Source organism: Oncorhynchus gorbuscha, linkage group LG19, assembly GCF_021184085.1.
Source record: "Oncorhynchus gorbuscha isolate QuinsamMale2020 ecotype Even-year linkage group LG19, OgorEven_v1.0, whole genome shotgun sequence".
Classification (NCBI taxonomy): Eukaryota; Metazoa; Chordata; class Actinopteri; order Salmoniformes; family Salmonidae; genus Oncorhynchus; species Oncorhynchus gorbuscha.
The window spans coordinates 75,084,772-75,104,771 of NC_060191.1; the positions used below are offsets into that span (position 1 = coordinate 75,084,772).

The 20,000-nt window shown below is 47.0% G+C and overlaps 1 protein-coding gene across 1 annotated transcript in view; it reads left to right on the forward strand.

Moving 5' to 3' along the window:
• LOC124006491 (tyrosine-protein kinase receptor UFO) overlaps positions 1-20,000 on the forward strand; it is a 99,114-nt gene that overhangs the window by 15,280 nt on the left and 63,834 nt on the right. The window contains exon 5 of the mRNA XM_046316542.1: positions 18,721-18,917. Coding sequence (XP_046172498.1) covers positions 18,721-18,917 — 197 coding nt within the window. The remainder of the gene's footprint in view (positions 1-18,720; positions 18,918-20,000) is intronic.

Here is a 20,000-nt window from a genome sequence, read left to right on the forward strand (position 1 = left end):
TCAGGGAGGTGGGGTGGTGGGGACCCAGTCAGGAGGTGGGGTGGTGGGGGACCCAGTCAGGAGGTGGGGTGGTGGGGGACCCAGTCAGGGAGGTGGGGTGGTGGGGGACCCAGTCAGGGAGGTGGGGTGGTGGGGGACCCAGTCAGGAGGTGGGGTGGTGAGGGACCCAGTCAGGGAGGTGGGGTGGTGAGGGACCCAGTCAGGGAGGTGGGGTGGTGGGGACCCAGTCAGGAGGTGGGGTGGTGGAGGGACCCAGTCAGGGAGGTGGGGTGGGGTGGGGGGACCCAGTCAGGGAGGTGGGGGGGTGGTGAGGGACCCAGTCAGAGAGGTGGGGTGGTGAGGGACCCAGTCAGAGAGGTGGGGTGGTGAGGGACCCAGTCAGGGAGGTGGGGTGGTGGGGGACCCAGTCAGAGAGGTGGGGTGGTGAGGGACCCAGTCAGGGAGGGGGTGGGGGGACCCAGTCAGGTGGGGTGGTGGGGGACCCAGTCAGAGAGGTGGGGTGGTGAGGGACCCAGTCAGAGAGGTGGGGTGGTGAGGGACCCAGTCAGGGAGGTGGGGTGGTGAGGGACCCAGTCAGAGAGGTGGGGTGGTGAGGGACCCAGTCAGAGAGGTGGGGTGGTGAGGGACCCAGTCAGGGAGGTGGGGTGGTGGGGGACCCAGTCAGGGAGGTGGGGTGGTGGGGGACCCAGTCAGGGATGTGGGGGGTCAGGGAGGGGTCAGGGAGGTCAGGGCAGAAAGAGACAGAGGAAGTTGCTGGTGGTGCTCATCAGAGCAGGTTTGCTGGTGGTGCTCTTCACTTCATGTTAATGTTGATCGTTGTTTGACAGGACACTCACAGCTAGGGAATGGGCTGACACAAACACAACTATTCAGTCAGTCAATAGGCCCGTAAAGAGATATGGCTTTGAGTCTGTATCCAATCGACACGGCCATTTGCAGTCAGTCAGTCAGTCACCCAGCCACAACACACAGCCAGCCAGCCAGCCAGTCAGACACAGCACATAGCCAGACATTCCCTTGGTTCTGCTTCTTCAAATACAACCCCAGACCCACAAGAACCCCACCCTGTCCCAGACCCAACCAACTCCTCCACAGAAATGTCCCCTTCTCTCCCCTTCCCTTCAGACTGCTGGGATCTGTCTGTGGGTCTCTGACCAAGGCCTTGTGCCTCCACTCACTGTCAGAGCTCAACCTAGACTGCTATATATTTAGTAAATTGTGTCGGGAGTTTTGTCCTGTCCAGACCCACTAGCCCTCACCTCCAGCATCACCCCTGTCCAGACCCACTAGCCCCCATCTCCAGCATCACCCCTGTCCAGACCCACTAGCCCCCACCTCCAGCATCACCCCTGTCCAGACCCACTAGCCCTCACCTCCAGCATCCCCCCTGTCCAGACCCACTAGCCCCCACCTCCAGCATCACCCCTGTCCAGACCCACTAGCCCTCACCTCCAGTTCCAGCATCCCCCCTGTCCAGACCCACTAGCCCTCACCTCCAGTTCCAGCATCACCCCTGTCCAGACCCACTAGCCCCCACCTCCAGCATCACCCCTGTCCAGACCCACTAGCCCTCACCTCCAGCATCACCCCTGTCCAGACCCACTAGCCCCCATCTCCAGCATCACCCCTGTCCAGACCCACTAGCCCCCACCTCCAGCATCACCCCTGTCCAGACCCACTAGCCCTCAACTCCAGTTCCAGCATCACCCCTGTCCAGACCCACTAGCCCCCATCTCCAGCATCACCCCTGTCCAGACCCACTAGCCCCCATCTCCAGCATCACCCCTGTCCAGACCCACTAGCCCCCATCTCCAGCATCACCCCTGTCCAGACCCACTAGCCCCCATCTCCAGCATCACCCCTGTCCAGACCCACTAGCCCCCACCTCCAGCATCACCCCTGTCCAGACCCACTAGCCCTCACCTCCAGCATCACCCCTGTCCAGACCCACTAGCCCCCATCTCCAGCATCACCCCTGTCCAGACCCACTAGCCCCCACCTCCAGTTCCAGCATCACCCCTGTCCAGACCGACTAGCCCCCACCTCCAGCATCCCCCTGTCCAGACCCACTAGCCCCCACCTCCAGTTCCAGCATCACCCCTGTCCAGACCCACTAGCCCCTATCTCCAGCATCACCCCTGTCCAGACCCACTAGCCCCCACCTCCAGCATCCCCCTGTCCAGACCCACTAGCCCCCACCTCCAGTTCCAGCATCACCCCTGTCCAGACCCACTAGCCCCCATCTCCAGCATCACCCCTGTCCAGACCCACTAGCCCCCATCTCCAGCATCATCCCTGTCCAGACCCACTAGCCCTCACCTCCAGCATCACCCCTGTCCAGACCCACTAGCCCTCACCTCCAGCATCACCCCTGTCCAGACCCACTAGCCCCCACCTCCAGCATCACCCCTGTCCAGACCCACTAGCCCTCACCTCCAGCATCACCCCTGTCCAGACCCACTAGCCCTCATCTCCAGCATCACCCCTGTCCAGACCCACTAGCCCCCACCTCCAGCATCACCCCTGTCCAGACCCACTAGCCCTCAACTCCAGTTCCAGCATCACCCCTGTCCAGACCCACTAGCCCCCATCTCCAGCATCACCCCTGTCCAGACCCACTAGCCCCCACTCCAGCATCACCCCTGTCCAGACCCACTAGCCCCCATCTCCAGCATCACCCCTGTCCAGACCCACTAGCCCCCATCTCCAGCATCACCCCTGTCCAGACCCACTAGCCCCCACCTCCAGCATCACCCCTGTCCAGACCCACTAGCCCTCACCTCCAGCATCACCCCTGTCCAGACCCACTAGCCCCCATCTCCAGCATCACCCCTGTCCAGACCCACTAGCCCCCACCTCCAGTTCCAGCATCACCCCTGTCCAGACCCACTAGCCCCCACCTCCAGCATCCCCCTGTCCAGACCCACTAGCCCCCACCTCCAGTTCCAGCATCACCCCTGTCCAGACCCACTAGCCCCTATCTCCAGCATCACCCCTGTCCAGACCCACTAGCCCCCACCTCCAGCATCCCCCTGTCCAGACCCACTAGCCCCCACCTCCAGTTCCAGCATCACCCCTGTCCAGACCCACTAGCCCCCATCTCCAGCATCACCCCTGTCCAGACCCACTAGCCCCCATCTCCAGCATCACCCCTGTCCAGACCCACTAGCCCTCACCTCCAGCATCACCCCTGTCCAGACCCACTAGCCCTCACCTCCAGCATCACCCCTGTCCAGACCCACTAGCCCACATCTCCAGCATCACCCCTGTCCAGACCCACTAGCCCTCACCTCCAGCACCAGCATCACTTTACGCCACATGGCTTCAAACTAGAAGCACAAGCATTTTGCTGCACTTGCATTAACATCTGCTGACCATGTGACCATTAACATCTGCTGACCATGTGACCAATAACATCTGCTGACCATGTGACCATTAACATCTGCTGACCATGTGACCATTAACATCTGCTGACCATGTGACCATTAACAACTGCTGACCATGTGACCAATAACATCTGCTGACCATGTGACCATTAACATCTGCTGACCAAGTGTATGTGACCAATAAAATGTGATTTGGATATGATTGGAACCATTTTGTTTCTCTCCAAAGCACTTTACATTTTTAGATAATAAAGAATTTGACCTTTCCATCATGTTAATGATTGAGGATTGGTTGATTTCCATTTTATTTATAAAAATAAAAAAAGATTGATAGAAAAGTATCGTCCAACCTATCAGGTATCGGGGCGGCAGGGTAGCCTAGTGGTTAGAGTGTAGAGGCGGCAGGGTAGGCTAGTGGTTAGAGTGTAGAGGCGGCAGGGTAGGCTAGTGGTTAGAGTGTAGAGGCGGCAGGGTAGCCTAGTGGTTAGAGTGTAGAGCGGCAGGGTAGCCTAGTGGTTAGAGTGACCGGCAGGGTAGGGTAGTGGTTAGAGTGTAGAGGCGGCAGGGTAGCCTAGTGGTTAGAGTGTAGAGGCGGCAGGGTAGGCTAGTGGTTAGAGTGTAGAGGCGGCAGGGTAGGCTAGTGGTTAGAGTGTAGAGGCGGCAGGGTAGCCTAGTGGTTAGAGTGTAGAGGCGGCAGGGTAGCCTAGTGGTTAAAGTGTAGAGGCGGCAGGGTAGCCTAGTGGTTAGAGTGTAGAGGTGGCAGGGTAGCCTAGTGGTTAGAGTGTAGAGGCGGCAGGGTAGCCTAGTGGTTAGAGTGTAGAGGCGGCAGGGTCACCCCGCTCCTCCGTTCTCTCCACTGGCTTCCAGTTGAAGCTCGCATCCGCTACAAGACCATGGTGCTTGCCTACGGAGCTGTGAGGGGAACGGCACCTCAGTACCTCCAGGCTCTGATCAGGCCCTACACCCAAACAAGGGCACTGCGTTCATCCACCTCTGGCCTGCTCGCCTCCCTACCACTGAGGAAGTAGCTCCCGCTCAGCCCAGTCAAAACTGTTCGCTGCCCTGGCCCCCAATGGTGGAACAAACTCCCTCACGACGCCAGGACAGCGGAGTCAATCACCACCTTCCGGAGACACCTGAAACCCCACCTCTTTAAGGAATACCTAGGATAGGTTAAGTAATCCCTCTCACCCCACCCCCCTAAGTTTTAGATGCACTATTGTTAAGTGACTGTCCCACTGGATGTCATAAGGTGAATGCACCAATTTGTAAGTCGCTCTGGATAAGAGCGTCTGCTAAATGACTTAAATGTAATGTAAATGTAAATGTAAATGTTAGAGTGTAGAGGTGGCAGGGTAGCCTAGTGGTTAGAGTGTAGAGGTGGCAGGGTAGCCTAGTGGTTAGAGTGTAGAGGTGGCAGGTAGCCTAGTGGTTAGAGTGTAGAGGCGGCAGGGTAGCCTAGTGGTTAGAGTGTAGAGGCAGCAGGGTAGCCTAGTGGTTAGAGTGTAGTGGTTGGACTAGTAACCAGAAGGTTGTGAGTTCAAACCCCCGAGCTGACAAGGTACAAATCTGTCGTTCTGCCCCTGAACAGGCAGTTAACCCACTGTTCCCAGGCCGTCATTGAAAATAAGAATGTGTTCTTAACTGACTTGCCTGGTTAAATAAAGGTAAAATAAAAAATAAATACAAAATCTCACTGCACCCTCATACGCCATATCTTGAAATACGCAGACAGACAAATTAAAAGTAAGTTTACATTGTAATACTCCTGACAGCAGTCTTCCTAACTCTGTCCGTAACGTTTGGACTTCACAACATTTCCCAGAAAGCCTGAATTATTAAGTCATCAGTAGTTTTACACTTTAGACGAGACTCTGCCGTTGTGCTGTAGAATTTGTCAATGTTGTTTCTTGTATAATACATCCGATAGGTTACTTTATACTGGACTAAATGTACGTTCTCATTAACTGTAATCTTTTTAGTTAAGTTCCGTCAATCCCTCCATCTTGTGCCAATATCAATTGTATTTAAGTTTTGGTTTCAATAGTTTATATATTTTTTTTTTCTAAGAGATTGTCAGTGGAATATGCTCTCTGCAAGGTTAACCTATCATACAGTATGAGTATAGCTAACCTATCATACAGTATGAGTATAGCTAACCTACAGTATGAGTATAGCTAACCTATCATACAGTATGAGTATAGCTAGCCTACAGTATGAGTATAGCTAACCTATCATACAGTATGAGTATAGCTAACCTATCATACAGTATGAGTATAGCTAACCTACAGTATGAGTATAGCTAACCTATCATACAGTATGAGTATAGCTAACCTATCATACAGTATGAGTATAGCTAACCTATCATACAGTATGAGTATAGCTAACCTACAGTATGAGTATAGCTAACCTATCATACAGTATGAGTATAGCTAGCCTATCATACAGTATGAGTATAGCTAACCTATCATACAGTATGAGTATAGCTAACCTATCATACAGTATGAGTATAGCTAACCTACAGTATGAGTATAGCTAACCTATCATACAGTATGAGTATAGCTAGCCTATCATACAGTATGAGTATAGCTAACCTATCATACAGTATGAGTATAGCTAACCTATCATACAGTATGAGTATAGCTAACCTATCATACAGTATGAGTATAGCTAACCTATCATACAGTATGAGTACAGCTAACCTACAGTATGAGTATAGCTAACCTATCATACAGTATGAGTATAGCTAACCTATCATACAGTATGAGTATAGCTAACCTATCATACAGTATGAGTATAGTTAACCTATCATACAGTATGAGTATAGCTAACATATCATACATTATGAGTACAGCTAACCTACAGTATGAGTATAGCTAACCTATCATACAGTATGAGTATAGCTAACCTATCATACAGTATGAGTATAGCTAACCTATCATACAGTATGAGTATAGCTAACCTATCATACAGTACGAGTATAGCTAACCTATCATACAGTACGAGTATAGCTAACCTATCATGCAGTATGAGTATAGCTAACCTATCATACAGTATGAGTATAGCTAACCTATCATACAGTATGAGTATAGCTAACCTATCATACAGTATGAGTATAGCTAACCTATCATACAGTACGAGTATAGCTAACCTATCATGCAGTATGAGTATAGCTAACCTATCATACAGTATGAGTATAGCTAACCTATCATACAGTATGAGTATAGCTAACCTATCATACAGTATGAGTATAGCTAACCTATCATACAGTATGAGTATAGCTAACCTACAGTATGAGTGTAGCAAACCTATCATACAGTATGAGCATAGCTAACCTATCATACAGTATGAGTATAGCTAACCTATCATACAGTATGAGTATAGCTAACCTATCATACAGTATGAGTATAGCTAACCTACAGTATGAGTATAGCTAACCTATCATACAGTATGAGTATAGCTAACCTATCATACAGTATGAGTATAGCTAACCTATCATAAAGTATGAGTATAGCTAAACTATCATACAGTATGAGTATAGCTAACCTATCATACAGTATGAGTATAGCTAACCTATCATACAGTACGAGTATAGCTAACCTATCATACAGTACGAGTATAGCTAACCTATCATGCAGTATGAGTATAGCTAACCTATCATACAGTATGAGTATAGCTAACCTATCATACAGTATGAGTATAGCTAACCTATCATACAGTATGAGTATAGCTAACCTATCATACAGTATGAGTATAGCTAACCTATCATACAGTATGAGTATAGCTAACCTAAAGTATGAGTGTAGCAAACCTATCATACAGTATGAGCATAGCTAACCTACAGTATGAGTATAGCTAACCTATCATACAGTATGATTATAGCTAACCTATCATACATTATGAGTATAGCTAACCTATCATAAAGTATGAGTATAGCTAACCTATCATACAGTATGAGTATAGCTAGCCTATCATACAGTATGAGTATAGCTAACCTATCATACAGTATGAGTATAGCTAACCTATCATACAGTATGAGTATAGCTAACCTATCATACAGTATGAGTATAGCTAACCTATCATACAGTATGAGTATAGCTGACCTATCATACAGTATGAGTATAGCTAACCTATCATACAGTATGAGTATAGCTGACCTATCATACAGTATGAGTATAGCTGACCTATCATACAGTATGAGTATAGCTAACCTATCATACAGTATGAGTATAGCTAACCTATCATACAGTATGAGTATAGCTAACCTATCATACAGTATGAGTATAGCTAACCTATCATACAGTATGAGTATAGCTGACCTATCATACATTATGAGTATAGCTAACCTACAGTATGAGTATAGCTAACCTATCATACAGTATGAGTATAGCTAGCCTATCATACAGTATGAGTATAGCTAACCTATCATACAGTATGAGTATAGCTAACCTATCATACAGTATGAGTATAGCTAACCTATCATACAGTATGAGTATAGCTAGCCTATCATACAGTATGAGTATAGCTAACCTATCATACATTATGAGTATAGCTAACCTATCATACAGTATGAGTATAGCTAACCTATCATACAGTATGAGTATAGCTAACCTATCATACAGTATGAGTATAGCTAACCTATCATACAGTATGAGTATAGCTGACCTATCATACAGTACGAGTATAGCTAACCTATCATACAGTATGAGTATAGCTAACCTATCATACAGTACGAGTATAGCTAACCTATCATACAGTACGAGTATAGCTGACCTATCATACAGTATGAGTATAGCTAACCTATCATACAGTATGAGTATAGCTGACATATCATGCAGTATGAGTATAGCTGACCTATCATACAGTATGAGTATAGCTGACCTATCATACAGTATGAGTATAGCTAACCTACAGTATGAGTATAGCTGACCTATCATACAGTATGAGTATAGCTGACCTATCATACAGTATGAGTATAGCTGACCTATCATACAGTATGAGTATAGCTAAACTATCATACAGTATGAGTATAGCTGACCTATCATACAGTATGAGTATAGCTGACCTATCATACAGTATGAGTATAGCTGACCTATCATACAGTACGAGTATAGCTAACCTATCATACAGTACGAGTATAGCTAACCTATCATACAGTACGAGTATAGCTAACCTATCATACAGTATGAGTATAGCTAACCTATCATACAGTATGAGTATAGCTAACCTATCATACAGTATGAGTATAGCTGACCTATCATACAGTATGAGTATAGCTGACCTATCATACAGTATGAGTATAGCTGACCTATCATACAGTATGAGTATAGCTGACCTATCATACAGTATGAGTATCGTTTTCTGACTCTAATAGGACTCCCTCAACGTTGCTCTAACATCCAAATAATAAATATAAATAAATAAATAAATAATATAAATAATATATATAAATAATAAATTATAAATAATCAACATGTTGTGATATAACATTTATGTTTAATTTTTTTTTTAAGTTTCATGTATTTGAAAATATCTACTTTGGGTCAATCTAAAATAGCTTGTTTAAAGTTGTCATGGAAAAAAAACATGTATTTCCTATTCACAAATCATTTACGGTTCTCAAGCTCATGTCGATGTTCTGACATCAAATAGACTGTTGTAATAGCGGCGCGACTCTAAAGTCGATGGGCCACTAATATACCTTGAACGTGACTCATATTGAACTTATGAGTCGGGTCTCCAATCACGGCCTACGGATGAACTGCAGCTCTGAGAGGAAGAGACAGAAGGCTGCTGTCAGGGGTTGAGATGTGCTGACCAAAGGGAATCGGAGATATTGGGGAAGGAAAGAGAGGAAGGGGAAGAGAGGAAGGGGTTGGTGTGTTGCAACCGCGTGATGTTCTGTTCATTCACCCACACAGTCAGTGGTCAGCCCTCCATCCCTCCCTCCTCCTCCTCCCTCCCTCCTCCTCCCTCCCTCCCTTCTCAAGTTCCTTCGCTCCCTCCTCCTCCCTCCCTCCCTCCCTCCCTCCCTCCCTCCCTCCCTCCCTCCCTCCCTCCTCACGTTCCTTCGCTCCCTCCCTCCCTCCCCCTCCTCCTCCTCCTCCTCCTCCTCCTCATCCCTCCCTCCCTCCCTCCCTCCCTCCTCACGTTCCTTCCCTCCCTCCCTCCCTCCTCATGTTCCTTCCTTCCCTCCCTCCCTCCCTCCCTCCCTCCCTCCCTCCCTCCCTCCCTCCCTCCCTCCCTCCCTCCCTCCTCACGTTCCTTCGCTCCCTCCCTCCCTCCCTCCCTCCCTCCCTCCCTCCCTCCCTCCCTCCCTCCTCCTCCTCCTCCTCCTCCCTCCCTCCCTCCCTCCCTCCCCTCCCTCCTCACGTTCCTTCGCTCCCCCCCGCTCTCATAGCTCTCATCCCCTGTCCTCTTTCTGGCGTTACACGGACCACAACAATGAAGGCATGGTCCTCTCCGGACAACACAACACACTGTGGCTTAGTTATCATAGGAACAACTTAGGAAAATGGGAACAACTTAGGAACAACTTAGGAACAACCTAGGAACAACTTAGGAACATGGAGCAACTTAGGAACAACTTAGGAACATGGAGCAACTTAGGAACAACTTAGGAACAACTTAGGAACATGGAACAACTTAGGAACATGGAGCAACTTAGGAACAACTTAGGAGCAACTTAGGAACAACTTAGGAACAACTTAGGAACATGGAGCAACTTAGGAACAACTTAGGAACAACTTAGGAACAACTTAGGAACATGGAGCAACTTAGGAACAACTTAGGAACATGGAGCAACTTAGGAACAACTTAGGAGCAACTTAGGAACAACTTAGGAACAACTTAGGAACAACTTAGGAACATGGAGCAACTTATGAACAACTTAGTAACATGGAGCAACTTAGGAACATGGAGCAACTTAGGAACAACTTAGGAACAATTTAGGAACAACTTAGGAACAACTTAGGAACATGGAGCAACTTAGGAACATGGAGCAACTTAGGAACATGGAAACAACTTAGGAACAACTTAGGAACAACTTAGGAACAACTTAGGAACATGGAGCAACTTAGGAACATGGAACAACTTAGGAACAACTTAGGAACAACTTAGGAACAACTTAGGAACAACTTAGGAACATGGAGCAACTTAGGAACATGGAGCAACTTAGGAACAACTTAGGAACAACTTAGGAACAACTTAGGAACATGGAGCAACTTAGGAACATGGAGCAACTTAGGAACAACTTAGGAACATGGAGCAACTTAGGAACATGGAACAACTTAGGAACAACTTAGGAACAACTTAGGAACATGGAACAACTTAGGAACAACTTAGGAACAACTTAGGAACATGGAGCAACTTAGGAACATGGAACAACTTAGGAACATGGAACAACTTAGGAACATGGGAACAACTTAGGAACATGGAGCAACTTAGGAACAACTTAGGAACATGGGAACAACTTAGGAACATGGGAACAACTTAGGAACATGGAGCAACTTAGGAACATGGAACAACTTAGGAACATGGAGCAACTTAGGAACATGGAGCAACTTAGGAACATGGAACAACTTAGGAACAACTTAGGAACATGGAACAACTTAGGAACAACTTAGGAACAACTTAGGAACATGGAGCAACTTAGGAACATGGAGCAACTTAGGGACAACTTAGGAACAACTTAGGAACATGGAGCAACTTAGGAACAACTTAGGAGCAACTTAGGAACATGGAACAACTTAGGAACAACTTAGGAACAACTTAGGAACATGGAGCAACTTAGGAACATGGAGCAACTTAGGGACAACTTAGGAACATGGAGCAACTTAGGAACATGGAGCAACTTAGGGACAACTTAGGAACAACTTAGGAACATGGAGCAACTTAGGAACAACTTAGGAGCAACTTAGGAACATGGAACAACTTAGGAACAACTTAGGAACAACTTAGGAACATGGAGCAACTTAGGAACATGGGAACAAAAAATAGGGCTTGTGATCACATTGAAGGAAAGTGTTTTAGTTGTTGTAGTTGTGGTAGTGTGTTTTAGTTGTGGTAGTGTGTTTTAGTTGTGGTAGTGTGTTTTAGTTGTTGTAGTTGTGGTAGTGTGTTTTAGTTGTTTTAGTTGTGGTAGTGTGTTTTAGTTGTGGTAGTGTGTTTTAGTTGTTGTAGTTGTGGTAGTGTGTTTTAGTTGTGGTAGTGTGTTTTAGTTGTGGTAGTGTGTTTTAGTTGTTGTAGTTGTGGTAGTGTGTTTTAGTTGTTGTAGTTGTGGTAGTGTGTTTTAGTTGTTTTAGTTGTGGTAGTGTGTTTTAGTTGTGGTAGTGTGTTTTAGTTGTTTTAGTTGTGGTAGTGTGTTTTAGTTGTGGTAGTGTGTTTTTAGTTGTGGTAGTGTGTTTTAGTTGTGTTGTTTTAGTTGTTTTAGTAGTGTGTTTTAGTTGTTTTAGTTGTGGTAGTGTGTTTTAGTTGTTTAGTTGTTTTAGTTGTGGTAGTGTGTTTTAGTTGTGGTAGTGTGTTTTAGTTGTTTTAGTGTGTTTTAGTTGTGGTTTAGTGTGTTTTAGTTGTGGTAGTGTGTTTTAGTTGTGGTAGTGTGTTTTAGTTGTGGTAGTGTGTTTTAGTTGTTTAGTGTGTTTTAGTTGTGGTAGTGTGTTTTAGTTGTTGTAGTGTGTTTTAGTTGTGGTAGTGTGTTTTAGTTGTGGTAGTGTGTTTTAGTTGTTTTAGTTGTGGTAGTGTGTTTTAGTTGTTTTAGTTGTGGTAGTGTGTTTTAGTTGTTTTAGTTGTGGTAGTGTGTTTTAGTTGTTGTAGTTGTGGTAGTGTGTTTTAGTTGTTTTAGTTGTGGTAGTGTGTTTTAGTTGTGGTAGTGTGTTTTAGTTGTGGTAGTGTGTTTTAGTTGTTTTAGTTGTGTGGTAGTGTGTTTTAGTTGTGGTAGTGTGTTTTAGTTGTGGTAGTGTGTTTTAGTTGTGGTAGTGTGTTTTAGTTGTGGTAGTGTGTTTTAGTTGTGGTAGTGTGTTTTAGTTGTGGTAGTGTGTTTTAGTTGTGGTAGTGTGTTTTAGTTGTGGTAGTGTGTTTTAGTTGTTGTAGTTGTGGTAGTGTGTTTTAGTTGTTTTAGTTGTGGTAGTGTGTTTTAGTTGTGGTAGTGTGTTTTAGTTGTGGTAGTGTGTTTTAGTTGTTTTAGTTGTGGTAGTGTGTTTTAGTTGTGGTAGTGTGTTTTAGTTGTGGTAGTGTGTTTTAGTTGTGGTAGTGTGTTTTAGTTGTGGTAGTGTGTTGTAGTTGTGGTAGTGTGTTTTAGTTGTGGTAGTGTGTTTTAGTTGTGGTAGTGTGTTTTAGTTGTGGTAGTGTGTTTTAGTTGTGGTAGTGTGTTTTAGTTGTGGTAGTGTGTTTTAGTTGTGGTAGTGTGTTTTAGTTGTGGTAGTGTGTTTTAGTTGTGGTAGTGCATTTTAGTGCACCATTAATTGAAATGACTGGCACATGTTTTCAGTCTGTGTGTGTGTCTGTGTGTGTGTCTGTGTGTGTCTGTGTGTGTCAGCATGTTTTGCCCCTTCAGTTGACCCCCCCCCAGTGTGTGTGTGTGTGTTCGCTTTTGAGTACCCAATGAGTCACTATCTGAGAGGACTCATTCACTACTGAATGTCAGCATGTGTCAACGTGTGTGTCTGAGTATGAGAGTGTGTGTGTGTGTGTGTGTGTCAACGTGTGAGTGTGAGAGAGTGTGTGTGTGTCAGCGCTCAGCATGTTTGCCCCTCTAGAGGGGCCCCTTCAATGAGAACCAGGCGTGGTTCTACGCTGAGCTCTCTCTATCCCTGATTTACACTCCTCAGCATGCTTCCTCCCCCAAAACCCCCAGCCTGTGGGTCCCATCTGATCTCACCCAGATCCCTAACCCCTCAGCCTGTGGGTCCCATCTGATCTCACCCAGATCCCTAACCCCCCAGCCTGTGGGTCCCATCTGATCTCACCCAGATCCCTAACCCCCCAGCCTGTGGGTCCCATCTGATCTCACCCAGATCCCTAACCCCCCAGCCTGTGGGTCCCATCTGATCTCACCCAGATCCCTCACCCCCAGCCTGTGGGTCCCATCTGATCTCACCCAGATCCCTAACCCCCCAGCCTGTGGGTCCCATCTGATCTCACCCAGATCCCTAACCCCCCAGCCTGTGGGTCCCATCTGATCTCACCCAGATCCCTAACCCCCCAGCCTGTGGGTCCCATCTGATCTCACCCAGATCCCTAACCCCCCAGCCTGTGGGTCCCATCTGATCTCACCCAGATTCCTAAACCCCCAGCCTGTGGGTCCCATCTGATCTCACCCAGATACACTGGCTCTCAGATCAACAACACACGCCATTAACACACACACACACAACTACACATGCAGGTACACATCCACAAACATCCACACACACACACACACGGGAGGGTGGGGGGGGGGGGTCAATTGAAGGGGCAATAAATGCTGTCACACACAGAGACATAGACAGAAAACATGTGCCAGTCATTTCATGTATTGGTGCACTAAAACACTACCACACCCATCTACCCTCCATGTCCTCTATCAGCATCTACACCCATCTACCCTCCATGTTCTCTATCAGCATCTACACTCATCTACCCTCCATGTTCTCTATCAGCATCTACCCTCCATGTTCTCTATCAGCATCTACCCCATCTACCCTCCATGTTCTCTATCAGCATCTACACCCATCTACTCTCCATGTTCTCTATCAGCATCTACCCCCATCTACCCTCCATGTTCTCTATCAGCATCTACCCTCCATGTTCTCTATCAGCATCTACCCCCATCTACCCTCCATGTTCTCTATCAGCAGCTACAGCATCTACCCTCTGTGTTCTCTATCAGCATCTACACCCATCTACCCTCCATGTTCTCTATCAGCATCTACCCTCCATGTTTCTATCAGCATCTACACCCATCTACCCTCCATGTTCTCTATCAGCATCTACACTCCATGTTCTCTATCAGCAGCTACAGCATCTACCCTCTGTGTTCTCTATCAGCATCTACACCCATCTACCCTCCATGTTCTCTATCAGCATCTACCCCCATCTACCCTCCATGTTCTCTATCAGCATCTACCCTCCATGTTCTCTATCAGCAGCTACAGCATCTACCCTCTGTGTTCTCTATCAGCATCTACACCCATCTACCCTCCATGTTCTCTATCAGCATCTACCCCTATCTACCCTCTGTGTCCTCTGTCAGCATCTACCCCCATCTACCCCCTGTGTCCTCTATCAGCCTCTACACCCATCTACCCTCCATGTCCTCTATCAGCATCTACCCCCATCTACCCTCCATGTTCTCTATCAGCATCTACACCCATCTACCCTCCATGTTCTCTATCAGCATCTACCCCCATCTACCCTCTGTGTTCTCTATCATCATCTACCCCCATCTACCCTCCATGTTCTCTATCAGCATCTACCCTCCATGTTCTCTATCAGCATCTACCCCATCTACCCTCCATGTTCTCTATCAGCATCTATACCCATCTACCCTCCATGTTCTCTATCAGCATCTACCCCCATCTACCCTCTGTGTTCTCTATCATCATCTACCCCCATCTACCCTCCATGTTCTCTATCAGCATCTACCCCCATCTACCCTCCATGTTCTCTATCAGCAGTTACAGCATCTACCCTCTGTGTCCTCTATCAGCATCTACACCCATCTACCCTCCATGTTCTCTATCAGCATCTACCCCCATCTACCCTCCATGTTCTCTATCAGCAGCTACAGCATCTACCCTCTGTGTTCTCTATCAGCATCTACACCCATCTACCCTCCATGTTCTCTATCAGCATCAGCATCTACCCTCCATCTATCAGCATCTACATGTTCTCTATCATGTTCAGCTACAGCATCTACCCTCTGTGTTCTCTATCAGCATCTACACCCATCTACCCTCCATGTTCTCTATCAGCATCTACCCTCCATGTTTCTATCAGCATCTACACCCATCTACCCTCCATGTTCTCTATCAGCATCTACACTCCATGTTCTCTATCAGCAGCTACAGCATCTACCCTCTGTGTTCTCTATCAGCATCTACACCCATCTACCCTCCATGTTCTCTATCAGCATCTACCCCCATCTACCCTCCATGTTCTCTATCAGCATCTACCCTCCATGTTCTCTATCAGCAGCTACAGCATCTACCCTCTGTGTTCTCTATCAGCATCTACACCCATCTACCCTCCATGTTCTCTATCAGCATCTACCCCTATCTACCCTCTGTGTCCTCTATCAGCATCTACCCCCATCTACCCTCTGTGTCCTCTATCAGCATCTACACCCATCTACCCTCCATGTTCTCTATCAGCATCTACCCCCATCTACCCTCCATGTTCTCTATCAGCAGCTACAGCATCTACCCTCTGTGTCCTCTATCAGCATCTACACCCATCTACCCTCCATGTTCTCTATCAGCATCTACCCCCATCTACCCTCCATGTTCTCTATCAGCAGCTACAGCATCTACCCTCTGTGTTCTCTATCAGCATCTACACCCATCTACCCTCCATGTTCTCTATCAGCATCTACCCTCCATGTTTCTATCAGCATCTACACCCATCTACCCTCCATGTTCTCTATCAGCATCTACACTCCATGTTCTCTATCAGCAGCTACAGCATCTACCCTCTGTGTTCTCTATCAGCATCTACACCCATCTACCCTCCATGTTCTCTATCAGCATCTACCCCCATCTACCCTCCATGTTCTCTATCAGCATCTACCCTCCATGTTCTCTATCAGCAGCTACAGCATCTACCCTCTGTGTTCTCTATCAGCATCTACACCCATCTACCCTCCATGTTCTCTATCAGCATCTACCCCTATCTACCCTCTGTGTCCTCTATCAGCATCTACCCCCATCTACCCTCTGTGTCCTCTATCAGCATCTACACCCATCTACCCTCCATGTTCTCTATCAGCATCTACACCCATCTACCCTCCATGTTTTCTATCAGCATCTACACCCACATACCCTCCATGTTCTCTATCATCATCTACCCCCATCTACCCTCCATGTTCTCTATCAGCATCTACACCCATCTACCCCCTGTGTCCTCTATCAGCCTCTACACCCATCTACCCTCCATGTCCTCTATCAGCATCTACCCCCATCTACCCTCCATGTTCTCTATCAGCATCTACAGCCATCTACCCTCCCTGTTCTCTATCAGCATCTACCCCCATCTACCCTCTGTGTTCTCTATCATCATCTACCCCCATCTACCCTCCATGTTCTCTATCAGCATCTACCCTCCATGTTCTCTATCAGCATCTACCCCATCTACCCTCCATGTTCCCTATCAGCATCTACACCCATCTACCCTCCATGTTCTCTATCATCATCTACCCCATCTACCCTCCATGTTCTCTATCAGCATCTACCCCCATCTACCCTCCATGTTCTCTATCAGCAGTTACAGCATCTACCCTCTGTGTCCTCTATCAGCATCTACACCCATCTACCCTCCATGTTCTCTATCAGCATCTACCCTCCATGTTCTCTATCAGCATCTACCCCCATCTACCCTCTGTGTTCTCTATCATCATCTACCCCATCTACCCTCCATGTTCTCTATCAGCATCTACCCCCATCTACCCTCCATGTTCTCTATCAGCATCTACCCCCATCTACCCTCGGTGTTCTCTATCAGCTTCTACCCCCATCTACCCTCCATGTTCTCTATCAGCATCTACACCCATCTACCCTCCATGTTCTCTATCAGCATCTCCACTCCATGTTCTCTATCAGCAGCTACAGCATCTACCCTCTGTGTTCTCTATCAGCATCTACACCCATCTACCCTCCATGTTCTCTATCAGCATCTACACCCATCTACCCTCCATGTTCTCTATCAGCATCTACACCCATCTACCCTCCATGTTCTCTATCAGCATCTACCCCCATCTACCCTCCATGTTCTCTATCAGCATCTCCATCCATCTACCCTCTGTGTCCTCTATCAGAATCTACACCCATCTACCCTGCATGTTCTCTATCAGCATCTACCCCCATCTACCCTCCATGTTCTCTATCAGCATCTACCCCCAAATACCCTCCATGTTCTCTATCAGCATCTACCCCCATCTACCCTCCATGTTCTCTATCAGCATCTACCCCCATCTACCCTCCATGTTCTCTATCAGCATCTACATCCATCTACCCTCCATGTTCTCTATCAGCATCTACACCCATCTACCCTCCATTTTCTCTATCAGCATCTACCCCCATCTACCCTCCATGTTCTCTATCAGCATCTACCCCCATCTACCCTCCATGTTCTCTATCAGCATCTACCCCCATCTACCCTCCATGTTCTCTATCAGCATCTACCCCCATCTACCCTCCATGTTCTCTATCAGCATCTACACCCATCTACCCTCCATGTTCTCTATCAGCATCTACACCCATCTACCCTCCATGTTCTCTATCAGCATCTACCCCATCTACCCTCCATGTTCTCTATCAGCATCTACCCCCATCTACCCTCCATGTTCTCTATCAGCATCTACCCCCATCTACCCTCCATGTTCTCTATCAGCATCTAACCCCATCTACCCTCCATGTTCTCTATCAGCATCTAACCCCATCTACCCTCCATGTTCTCTATCAGCATCTACCCCCATCTACCCTCCATGTTCTCTATCAGCATCTACCCCCATCTACCCTCCATGTTCTCTATCAGCATCTACACCCATCTACCCTCCATGTTCTCTATCAGCATCTACCCCATCTACCCTCCATGTTCTCTATCAGCATCTACCCCCATCTACCCTCCATGTTCTCTATCAGCATCTACCCTCCATGTTCTCTATCAGCATCTACACCCAGATCACAAAGCTGTCTGTAATCTTGATGCCAAACTCTTAACTTAATCCTAACCTGAACTAAGCCTGACCTTCCCCTGGTTCGACCACAGCTCAGACACTAGATTCTGTTGAGTCGGGGTTCTGGGTTTGAATGACGTCTGCAGTTCCCTTTTCACGCCTATGTGTTGCCTGGATGGTTTCTCCCAAGCAAAGTACCTCATTCTGTCGCTCCCTTCTGTAGCCAAGCTGTTGAAGAGAGGAGCACTCATTCTGTCGCTCCCTTCTGTAGCCAAGCTGTTGAAGAGAGGAGCACTCATTCTGTCGCTCCCTTCTGTAGCCAAGCTGTTGAAGAGAGGAGCACCAGTCCCAACTCTCTGATCCCAGTTAAAGTACAATTAAACATTATGAAATGCATAACTGTGCTGCTTCTAACAACCCCCCTCCCACCCCTTAATTTGACGTGTGTTTTTCTGTTTTCTCCTCCAGGTCTGAACAGAACCAGTACTTTCTCCTGTGAGGCGCACAACCGTAAAGGTGTGGCGACATCAGGCTCTGGGACCATCACAGTCCTGCCATCCCAGCCCCAGAGAGTCAGGGCTGTTGACGTCACCAACTCTAGCCTGCTCCTCTCCTGGGAACCTGGCTTTGGAGGAGTCTATCCTATAACCCACTGCACCATACAGGTAATTACACATAACCCACTGCACCATACAGGTAATTACCCATAACTCACTGCACCATACAGGTAACTACCCATAACCCACTGCACCATACAGGTAACTACCCATAACCCACTGTACCATACAGGTTATTACCCATAACCCACTGCACCATACAGGTAATTACCCATAACCCACTGCACCATAGAGGTAATTACCCATAACCCCCTGCACCATACAGGTAATTACCTATAACCCACTGCACCATACAGGTAATTACCCATAACCCACCGCACCATGTCTGTAGTCTGTCAGTAGTCTGTCTGTAGTCTGTCAGTAGTCTGTCAGTAGACATCTGTAGTCTGTCAGTAGTCTTTCAGTAGTCTGTCAGTAGACGTCTGTAGTCTGTCAGTAGTCTGTCAGTAGTCTGTCTGTAGTCTGTCAGTAGACGTCTGTAGTCTGTCTGTAGTCTGTCAGTAGACGTCTGTAGTCTGTCAGTAGTCTGTCAGTAGTCTGTCTGTAGTCTGTCAGTAGATGTCTGTAGTCTGTCAGTAGTCTTTCAGTAGACGTCTGTAGTCTGTCTGTAGTCTGTCAGTAGTCTGTCAGTAGTCTGTCAGTAGACGTCTGTAGTCTGTCAGTAGTCTGTCAGTAGACATCTGTAGTCTGTCAGTAGTCTTTCAGTAGATGTCTGTAGTCTGTCAGTAGTCTTTCAGTAGTCTGTCTGTAGTCTGTCAGTAGTCTTTCAGTAGTCTGTCAGTAGTCTGTCAGTAGTCTTTCAGTAGTCTGTCAGTAGACGTCTGTAGACGTCAGTAACCTGTCAGTAGTCTGTCAGTAGTCTTTCAGTAGTCTGTCAGTAGACATCTGTAGTCTGTCAGTAGTCTTTCAGTAGATGTCTGTAGTCTGTCTGTAGTCTGTCAGTAGTCTGTCAGTAGTCTGTCAGTAGACGTCTGTAGTCTTTCAGTAGTCTGTCAGTAGATGTCTGTAGTCTGTCAGTAGTCTTTCAGTAGTCTGTCAGTAGTCTGTCAGTAGACATCTGTAGTCTGTTGTCTGTCAGTAGTCTGTCAGTAAACATCTGTAGTCTGTCAGTAGTCTTTCAGTAGTCTGTCT